The sequence below is a fragment of the Myotis brandtii genome, unplaced genomic scaffold, assembly GCF_000412655.1.
Source record: "Myotis brandtii unplaced genomic scaffold, ASM41265v1 scaffold45, whole genome shotgun sequence".
In the NCBI taxonomy this organism is placed as follows: Eukaryota; Metazoa; Chordata; class Mammalia; order Chiroptera; family Vespertilionidae; genus Myotis; species Myotis brandtii.
This window is the reverse complement of record NW_005367209.1, coordinates 7081918-7092397: the sequence shown is the minus strand read 5'-3', so window position 1 is coordinate 7092397 and position 10480 is coordinate 7081918. Positions and strand designations below refer to the sequence as shown.

General features: G+C 51.4%; 1 protein-coding gene across 1 annotated transcript in view; it reads left to right on the top strand.

Moving 5' to 3' along the window:
• Positions 1-3449, top strand: part of VPS16 (vacuolar protein sorting 16 homolog (S. cerevisiae)) — a 6574-nt gene extending 3125 nt beyond the window's left edge. Inside the window, exons 13-23 of the mRNA XM_005874757.2 lie at positions 87-122; positions 300-408; positions 568-702; positions 798-906; positions 996-1093; positions 1178-1285; positions 1608-1685; positions 1775-1944; positions 2019-2115; positions 2745-2848; positions 2964-3449. Coding sequence (XP_005874819.1) covers positions 87-122; positions 300-408; positions 568-702; positions 798-906; positions 996-1093; positions 1178-1285; positions 1608-1685; positions 1775-1944; positions 2019-2115; positions 2745-2848; positions 2964-3108 — 1189 coding nt within the window. The 3' untranslated portion in view covers positions 3109-3449. The remainder of the gene's footprint in view (positions 1-86; positions 123-299; positions 409-567; positions 703-797; positions 907-995; positions 1094-1177; positions 1286-1607; positions 1686-1774; positions 1945-2018; positions 2116-2744; positions 2849-2963) is intronic.
• The last annotated feature ends 7031 nt before the right edge of the window (positions 3450-10480 follow it).

Here is a 10480-nt window from a genome sequence, read left to right as displayed (position 1 = left end):
GGATACAGGGGGAAGAGATACTGCCTGAAGGTCTTTAGCAAATAAGGCTTATTTACCAGCTGGATCCTTAACCAGGTAAAATGCAGATACAAGCAGCTCACCATCCAGGTGCTGCTAGACAGGTACAGTAAGCCCAAGGATGTGGGAGGAGGGCGCTAAGTGGACCGGCATTACAGCCCCTGGTGGGCTCTTGTGGCCACTGCTCCTGACCCATTGCTTTGGGATCTGGGAGGCCCAAGGTACAGACTGTGGCCACTGTGCTCACTCTCTACCCCACCTCACCCCCATACCCTTGCCAGGCTTGTGTTGCGGAGGCTTTACCCCCTAGCCATCCAGATATGCGAGTACTTGCGCCTTCCTGAAGTGCAGGGTGTCAGCAGGATCCTGGCCCATTGGGCCTGCTACAAGGTGAGGATATAGCACAGGGTCCAGGAACATTTAGGGACTTCCACACCCTGGTGAGGTGTAGGAAATATGAAGTGTAGAGGTGAAGGGCCAGGTTCTGATTGAGGGCAGGTGGGGTGAAGGGTGAGACCCAGGTGTGTGTAACACCCCCTCCCTCTGTAGGTACAACAGAAGGACGTGTCTGATGAGGATGTTGCTCGGGCCATTAACCAGAAGCTGGGGGACACACCTGGTGTCTCTTACTCCGACATTGCTGCTCGGGCCTATGGCTGTGGCCGCACAGAGCTGGCCATCAAGGTGTGGGTGCCCAGCCCTTTCTAAATGCTCTGACCTGGGTTTCCAAGGCCCCCGGGCCAGCTCCTTCTCTCTGTGTCTTCCTCCCCACCCCATAGCTTCTGGAGTATGAGCCTCGCTCTGGGGAGCAGGTACCTCTTCTCCTAAAAATGAAGAGGAGCAAACTGGCACTGAGCAAGGCCATCGAGAGTGGGGACACTGACTTGGGTGAGTAAGGTTTGGGTGAGGCCAAGGCCAGGGCCCCTGGGCTGAGCAAGGGACTGCTGGAGTCCCCACCCCACCTTATTGTCCCGTAGTGTTCACGGTGTTGCTGCACCTGAAGAACGAGCTGAACCGAGGAGATTTTTTCATGACCCTTCGGAACCAGCCCATGGCCCTGAGCTTGTACCGACAGGTGTGTGCAGTGGGCAGCGGTAGGCCTGGAGCCTCCTGAGCACCTGAGTTGTTCTTACTGTCTGATTGCCTGCCCTGGCTCCAGTTCTGTAAGCACCAGGAGCTAGAGACGCTGAAGGACCTTTACAATCAGGACGACAACCACCAGGAGCTGGGCAGCTTCCACATCCGAGCCAGCTACGCTGCAGAGGAGGTCTGAGGCCCACAGAGTGGGTGGGGCCTGTGGGCTGGGCTGTTGGTCTGGTTCCTTCACCAGGTATCTAGGCCTCATATTTGGCACACACCCCATCTGGTCCTCACTGTTAAGGGAGAGTCTGAGAAGACATGAGGCCAAAATGAGGGTTGGTCCCAGAGGAGCTAGCCTTCCCACTAGGGGCACCAGAGTGGTTCACCCAATGGGTAAGGCTGGTCCTGGTGACCCTGGGCACAGGGATCAGGGAGAAAACTGTATCCTGGGTGGGGAGGGCTGAGATCTCTTGAGCTGTGAGCTCAGGCTTCCCTTCTTGCCCTCATAGCGTATTGAGGGGCGGGTCGCAGCTCTGCAGACAGCAGCCGACGCCTTCTACAAGGCCAAGAATGAGTTTGCAGCCAAGGTTTGGCCTACTCTTTTCTCCCTTGCCTCTTCTCCCAGTCTTCCCACCTTGCCCCTCTCATCTCCATCCTGCTTTATCCATGTCCCCAGGCCACAGAGGATCAAATGCGGCTCCTACGGCTACAGCGACGCCTAGAAGATGAGCTGGGGGGTCAGTTCCTAGACCTGTCTCTACATGACACAGTCACGACCCTCATCCTTGGTGGCCACAACAAGCGTGCAGAGCAGCTGGCACGTGACTTCCGCATCCCCGACAAGAGGTTGGTGAGGGCTTCAAAAAGGTCCTGGGATCCCTGTCCCTCCTACAGCACCTCTAAGCCCAGCTTCCCCACAGGCTCTGGTGGCTGAAGCTGACTGCCCTGGCAGATCTGGAAGACTGGGAGGAACTAGAGAAGTTTTCTAAGAGCAAGAAATCACCCATTGGCTACCTGGTGAGGCAGGGTCCCTCCCTCCACCCCCTGACAGGGAGGATAGTCCTGGGGAGAGGACCGGGCCTAGAGATAGGCTGATGACCTACTGGCACATCTGTTCAACTGATGAAAATAGTGGGTGCTTTCTGTGTACACGTGTTCATGGGCCAGGTACACAGGAGAATGGGCCTGAGTCAGCCTGCAGATGTCAAGGAAAAGTCCAATTTGAGTAGAGGGTGGAGGGGGACAGGGAAAACATATCTGCCAGGCAGTGGAGGCTATTTTGAGGGGGGTTGTTTTCTGTGGCAGGCAGTTCAGAGGTGTAGGTAGGTGGGGCAGCCATGAGAGAAAACACAGGGCCTGAGAGGGCAGGAAACACCTGTTGTGGAAGGGTAGCAGCGGCTGGTGGAGTGGGTGCATGGAAATAATTGGTCTCTGGGCTCTAACAGATCTTTGATTTCAGTTGTTTCTGCCCAGAGAATGTGGAGATCACACCTATTGCAGGCGTGTGTCAGGGCAGGGGTAAGGGGATTACAGACACTGAAGGATAGAAAATATACAAGGACAATGTGTCCAGTTAGGGTTTTGCTCATAAGAGATGACAAGGGAGCTCTGCCTTATCTTCTCCCTTTATCCCCTTCCTCTCTAAGCCCTTTGTGGAGATCTGCATGAAGCAACACAACAAATACGAGGCGAAGAAGTACGCCTCCCGAGTGGGTCCCGAGCAGAAGGTCAAGGCCTTGCTTCTTGTTGGGTGCGTCGGCTGAGAGCCCTGTGGGTGCTAGGTGGCTGAGCCAGTGGACTGGTGAGGGGCATGGTTTGTGTCCTTGGTCAGCCCAACACCATCTCCCCTCCTGCTCAAACCATAGGGATGTGGCTCAGGCTGCAGACGTGGCCATCGAGCGCCGGAATGAAGCAGAGCTGAGCCTTGTATTGTCCCACTGCACTGGAGCCACAGATGGGGCGACAGCCGACAAGATTCAGCGGGCCAGGGCACAAGCCCAGAAGAAGTGAGGGGCCCACCCTGCACGTCTCTTCAGGTCCTGAGCGTGGCAGAAGAGTCACTACTCCTTCAGCTTCTCCCCCAGAGCTAAGCTGAGGAGCTGGGGTAGGAAGGGAGCCAGGGGTCTGGTTGTAAATAAAGTTGAACCTTTTAGAGTGCTTTATGCAGTCCCACCTAAGCAACAGCAAGCTAGAGACAGAACCATACAGACACCTCAGCAAAACTCCATGGTTGTGGTGGGTCTGGAGAAGGAGCTACATTTATAAGAGACCTGCCCCTTTGTACGGTTACCAAGGAAAGCTCTCTCAAGCTCCCAGCCCCCAGAAAGATTATGGGAAGGGATGACACAAAACTTAAGCAACAGTTCGTCAAGAACCATACTGAGAAGCATTGTACACACACATACACAAGAAGGATGCTAAACACTTGACCATTATTTCATTTATTCCACATGCCAGCCCTGTGAGATAGGCAACATAACCCCATTTTACAGAAGAGGAATTTTAGGTCCAGGGAGGTTTGGTAACAGCAAATATGTGGTAAAATGGATTTGAAACCATGTTGGACATTTGGGCGTCTTAGAGCTTCTCCTTGGATGTTTGTGGTAACGGGAGGGATGACTCAAAGCTGGAACTAAAATTGGGCCCTTTGTAAGCAGGGGACCCTGATCAAGGCCCCGGTTTGCACTGGTTTGCACTGCAGTGCGAATTGGAAGACTAATGAGAGGCATGTGGCCAGCAGATTGTAGGGATTGGAGGAGGAGTCTTTGGAGACCCAGCCACTGTTTGTAAACAGTGGTGATAATTCCTGAGTGGTTTCTGAGCTGGAGAGAAAAGGATGGAATTTTTTTTTTTTTTTAATATATTTTATTGATTTTTTTCAGAGAGGAAGGGAGAGAGAGAGAGAGTTAGAAACATCGATGAGAGAGAAACATCGATCAGCTGCCTCCTGCACATCTCCCACTGGGGATGTGCCCGCAACCCAGGTACATGCCCTTGACCGGAATCGAACCTGGGACCCTTCAGTCCGCAGGCCGACGCTCCATCCACTGAGCCAAACCGGTTTCAGCAGGATGGAATTCTTTTGGCAATTCTGCCAAGACCTGCAAACAAGACACTGGCTTCACTCTACCTGGGATGGAGGTTTCGTCCGCAGTCAGTAGGAGCGCCTTCTTGGCCCTCTAGTGACCTTCTCTCTAGCCTTCAGTTTGCAATCCAGTGCACCTTGGCTTCATGTCCCAGTGCCCCAACCCAACACTGAGGACATGACTTTTACGTCTTGTTACCCCCTCAGTCTAGGAAGACAAAGGAGGAAACCAGAGTCCAGAGGAGGGCAAGCCTCATCACAGAGTGAGAGGCCCAGTACGGTCTTTCTTTTTCTTCCCCCACCTGATTTGTAAATGTAAATTTGTGAGAATCCTCCCAGTAAATATAAATCAAATTGTAAAACAACCATTTATTATGCTTACTACTTACACGAGGGTCAGGAATTTGGACAGGTAAAACAGGGATGCTTTCTGCTACAGTGTCTGGGGCAACTGCTGGAAGACAAAGGTTGAAGGTGACTTGATAGTTGAAGGCTGAAAACACCTGAAGTCTTGGTAATAGTCTGGCAGTGGGAGCCTGTTGTTGGCTGGAACCTTAGCTGGGGCTGTTGGTCAGAACACATACAACCTGCAGTACCTCCCAACATGACAGCGTCCCAAGAGGGTCAGGCAGAGCTGTGTTGCCTTCCCTAACCGAGCTTTGGGAGTCACACCTGCCACATTCTGTTTCTTGAGGCAGTCACATAGGCACACCCCACCCAATTTCAAAGGGAAATCAAGCCTGGCCAGCGTGGTTCAGTTGTTGAATGTCAACCTATGAACCAGGAAGTCGATTTGATTCCCGGTCAGGGCACATGTCAGTTGCAAATCAATCCCCAGTGGGGGACGTGCAGGAAGCAGCCGATCAATGATTCTCTCTCATCATTGATGTTTCTATTTCTCCCTCTCCCTTCTCTGAAATCAATAAAAATATATATTTAAAATAATAAAAATAAAAAAGGGGGGGATCAACTCCACTTCTTGATAGGGGAGTTGCAAGAATCTGGAAGCGTGTGCAGAACTGGGAATGTGGCCAGTTTTTGGAATCACAATCTGGCACAGTCTATCAGATTTCTCTCAGCATCAGCAGACACCTCCAGGGAAAGGAAAGATCTCCAATACTTGGCTCATCCTGGGCTTTTTTCCTCTCCAGTCTTGCCCCCACAATTCTTCACTTCCCTGGTAGCTTTTCAATGCCTTTTAAAAATGTTTTCTCCAGCTTTTTTAGTTATTCTCAATGAAAAGGAGTTGGAACCATATAACAGTCCACCTTCTGAACAGGGTGCCCTAGGCATTGCTTTTAGAATGTACACAATAAAAAGTCTGTATCCCCAAAGTAATATATAGCATATTTACTCCTGTCATATGCTAACATTAAACATTGAACACATGAAGTTTTAGAAATGTGAGAAATAACAATGAGGACATACAAACTAATTACAACTTCATTAAAAAAGTTAATGCATTTAGAGAAGTACTGGAGATGTTCATGAGGTTGAAAATTAAAGGCAGCCATATGTACTTTTTTTGTAAAATTAAACACTGATTTCCCCCTCTCCAACATTTTATCATGAAAACCTTCAAACATACACTAAATTGAAAGAATTTTACAGTGAATACCTGTACCACCTGGAGTCTATCACTGACATTTTAATATATTTATCACACATCTTTCCATCCCTATATCCATCTTACTATCTTATTTTTTAAATTTGATGTTTTTATTGACTTCAGAGAGGAAGGGAGAGGGAGAGATAGAGATAGAAACATCAATGATGAGAGAGAATCATTGGTTAGCTGCCTCCTACAGCCCCCAGGCATGTGCCCTGACTGGGAATCAAACCATGACCTCCTGGTTTCATAGGTTGACATTCAACCACTGAGATACAAGGGCCGGGCAATCTGTCATTGTTAATGCATTCCAAAGTAAGTTGCAGTCATTAGTACACCTACCTCTAAATATTTCAGAATGCATTTCACTAGCTAGAGTTCATTTGTTTGTAATTTGTGTTTTTTCCCCAATCCTATATAATAAAAAGCTAATATGCAAATGGTCCTCACGCCCTCAAACCAAACTGCTCAGACACTCAACACTGGGGAGAGAAGAATGGGGACCAGCCAGGCACAAATGAGCTCATGAGAGAGGAATGGGGACCAGCCAGGCTGCGGCCCTGGAGAGAGACAAGCTGTCTGCCCTGCAGTCCTGGGCGCCAGCACCTGTGGCTGCAGCCTGGGTGAACCACCCGCCCACAGTCCCCTGCGGCTGCAGCTGGCCGGGTCCTGGGTGCCTGCGGCCAGCCAGAGGGAGGGGAGCCCGGGTCCTGGGTACCTGCGACTGGCTGGAGGAGGGAATGCTGGGTCCCGGGTGCAGGGCGAGGCAGAGGCAGTTAGAGGCGATCAGGCCAGCAGGGGAGCAGTTAGGGGTGACCAGGCTGGTAGGGGAGCAGTTAGGGGCGATCAGGCAGGCAGGCAGAGGTGGTTAGGGGTGATCAGACAGGCAGGCAGGCAAGTGGTTAGGAGCTAGTGGTCCTGGATTGCAAGAAGCAGTCAGACATCCCCCAAGGGGTCCCAGATTGGAGAGGGTGCAGGCTGGGCTGAGGTACACCACCCCCCTGCGCACAGATTTCATGCACCAGGCCTCTAGTCTATATATAAAATGTTCAGATTTTAAGTGTACATTTGCTGAGTTTTGACAAATGCACATATATACCTATAGTGATATCTTAAAAACAACCAGGATTTTTTTTTCTTCAAATCCTCCACTGATCAATTTATAAATTTGTGTAAAATGCCTTCTACCACCCTAGCTGGTTTGGCTCAGTAGATAGAGTGTCAGCCTGCAGGCCAAAGAGCCCCAAGTTCGATTCCAGTCAGTGGCACATGCCTGGGTTGGGGGCTTGGTCCAACATGCAGGAGGCAGCCAATCAATGATTCCCTCTCATCAGTAATGTTTATCTCTTCTTCTCTGAAATAAATAAAAATATATTTTTTTAAAAACAAAAAACCTTCTACCCTGAGCAATTTGCATGGCAGGCCTGGGCCTACAGTCTGGGTGGAGCCAACTCTTGGCCAATGGATGGGACTAGGATTGGGCCTGGGACCAGGATTTCAGAGCTAGGGGCAGAGAATTTGGAAACATTTCTTCTAGTTTAGGATATTAATGGCAACCCTGGAGTGAAAATCAGAGCAAAGACTCCTACCGGGCACCTTCTCAGGAGAGGGGGCTGCATTCTGTTAGGTCCAGTGCTGGCAAATGACCCTTGGGAATAGAACAGTGGCCTGGAAAGGCACCGGGCTCTCACTTACTTCAACCTTCTATCGTATTGCCTTGCTTTGTTTTCATTACAGCATTTAAGAAGTTTTCTTATTCACTTGTTTATTGTCTGTCACCCCATCCAGAATGGTTCATGAGAGCAGAGACCTTTTCTGTCTCATTCCCTGCTGTGTCCAGCACATAGTCTGCACTCAATAAGTATTTGTGAGTAAATGACGCATTGTTCCATTTACTACATGGGGAAAGGAGGCTCTGAGAGAGGAAGTGGCTTGTCTGCAGAAACAGTTCTTTACCCCAGCGGTCGCCAACCTTTTGGACCTCACAGACCAGCAGTGGTCCACAGACCACTGGTTGGCGACCACTGCTTTACCCCATCCTCCAGCTCTCCTAGTGTAGTTTTTTTCTGATGACCCCTGAGACTCTTGGGGCACTTATCTGTAGGTATATGCTCCTGTGTGGTAAGACAAGTAGGACTGGGAGAAAGGGTTTGGCCTCCCACTTGATCGGGCTTGGTACAGGAAGCCTGTCTCCCCTCCTTATCTCAGGTCTTCTCTCCTCTTTGAAGACAGCCCTTTGTCCTGTGGTGATGCGGGGGAAGCTGTGTACACCCCAGTGTCAGATAGGATGGGGAGGCTGGGCTGGTCTCCACAGGTGGGCAGCTGAGGATGGGACTCTGTCTTCTCCCACTGGAAACAGGGTATGTGTGGTTGCCAAGCTGAACTCTCCTCCAGGTCTCTGGAATGAGCTACCCAAGACCCTGTCTCTTTTTGGTCTGAGGTTCTGTCACCCCTGCACACACACCACAAATCGTCTGACCACAGTGCAGCTGTCTCATGGAGAGAAGGAACTGCATTTACTGAGACAGGGTTACTTGCCAAACTGTACATGCCTGCAATTCTCAGTACAGTCCTGGGAGGTTCCAGGAAGAGCAGCAGCAGGAGATTCAGGTCATCTAGCCAATGCAGAGGCTTAAACCCCAGGGTTCTCTCCCACACCCAGTTGAAGCATTTTCCCAAGTGTGCTCAGTCAGGCTGGGGATCCTTTTTTAAAGGATCTTAAAGAAACAAAACTAACTACTTCGCCCTAGCCTTTTTGGCTCAGTGGATAGTGTCGGCCCATGGACTGAAGGGTTTCGGGTTCGATTCAGTCAAGGGTACGTACCTTGGTTTTAGGCTTGACGCAACCAATTGATGTGTCTCTCTTTGCCTCTGTCCCTTCCACTCTCTAAAAATCAATAGAAAAATATCCTTGGGAGAGGATTAACAAACAAAAAAAAAGCGATTTTAATGTAAGAAAATATAAATAGCATGTCAAAAATTTTATGGTAATGTAAGTAAAAATATAAATGAACCAAAAGAAATGTATTAAAGAAATATTAGTGTAGCTCAGATGTAGATGAAGTAAAACCACACTGGTCAGGTGTGTCCTGGGGTGCTGCTATTCTAGTTACCCAGGTGCTTCCTTCATTCAGTCATTGTTTTTCAGGATTTCTAAACACTGAATACAGACTTTTCACTTCCATTGGTGTGCAGATACTGAGTTCGGACTTCCGGGGAAACAAGAACAGTGGGCATATGAAAGAACCTGCCCTCTTTGGGTCTAACAGGAGATTGGGCTTGTGGCCTGGGGGGCCTTAGAGCTGAAGTGTCTGTCTCACAGGCGCGCCTTGGGTTTGGCCATTTCACACTACTTCTGGGCAAGCCCTGCCAAGAGGGAGTGAGAAACACATCCCCCACTCCAGAAGGGACTTTTCTACTGGGGAGGGGGTGGCCGGAAGGAGGCCTACTGCATCCCATATTTGTAGGCCGTAGCTCTGGTCGGCATACATTCACTTATTTCACAAATACTGGGGAGGGGGTGCATAGAATTTTAAGTCGTTGCTCCAACTGCTGGCGGTGGTGGGGGCTGAACATAGTAGGGGCACCAACCCCGTGAAAATGGCAACTGATGTGGCCGCCTTCTCTTGCACCAAAATGTCTCCACCACACTCGCCCCGCCAGGAAGTACTGACACTGGCCACAGACGCTCCGAACCACGGGACCGGCGGTGGGAGAGAGGGTTCAGGGTCCAGGAGGAAAGGGTCGCCGCATCACACCCCAGGTAGCGCAGACTCCTGGTTTCGGGTGAAGGGTCACTGCCACGCTCCGCTCGCACACTGCTGTGCCATCTGTCTCCACTCTCCCGGGGTGGGTCCGGGTGTGTCGGAGGGACGCCGAATGGTCTCACCCCCCACCCACCACGGCTCTAATTGGCCTTTAGCCCCTGACGCCCAAGGCCTGCAGCCTGGGAGCCCGCTCCTACTGGACAAACGGCCGGCCGGCTTTGGGGCGCCACACTGGGACAGGGAGCACTGGCGAGGAGCTATGCGCCCTCAACGTGGTCCTCGGCCCCGCGGGGGGGGGGGGGGGGGGCACGCATCTTTAGGTCCTCCTACGCTTTGACCCTCCCTCCTCTCCCCCGCCAGGCCTATCGGAAACAACACCCCACCGCAGAGCACCCTGTGTTGGGTTTCTACCCGGCTCCGTGGCGAGCCAGGCCCCGGTATGTGCATCTGGAAAGCGAAGGCTATTTCCCTGGGGCTCGGGTGGGGATGGCGTGGGCCGACTTGATGTAAGACGACACCCACAGTGCCAGACCCGTTCTAGGGGCTCTGCAGGTTCCTCTCTCTCCCCAGTGAGAGGCTTCTTCCTTTAAATACCTTGCAGCAATTAGGAAACAAAAAATCCGGATGGAACACGGTTGGAGAGAGGAGTGGAAAGACGGCATTTGAGTCGCAGGCCGCCCTTGTCGCTAGACTTTGGTGTAACTTGTATCTGGCCTCAGTTTTCGCATCTGAACACTGGGAAGAAGGCCCACGTCTAAGGGGCTGGGACTGTAGAGAGAGAGGCGGAAGGCGTGGGTGCACCGGTGGCCGGTGCTCCCGGGGTCCTGCTCCCTCGAGGACAAGGGCTTCGATGGGGCGCACACCTCCAGCGCGGTGCGCGAGACAGTGAGAACCAGCTCTGCGTCCGCCGCAGTGAGCAGG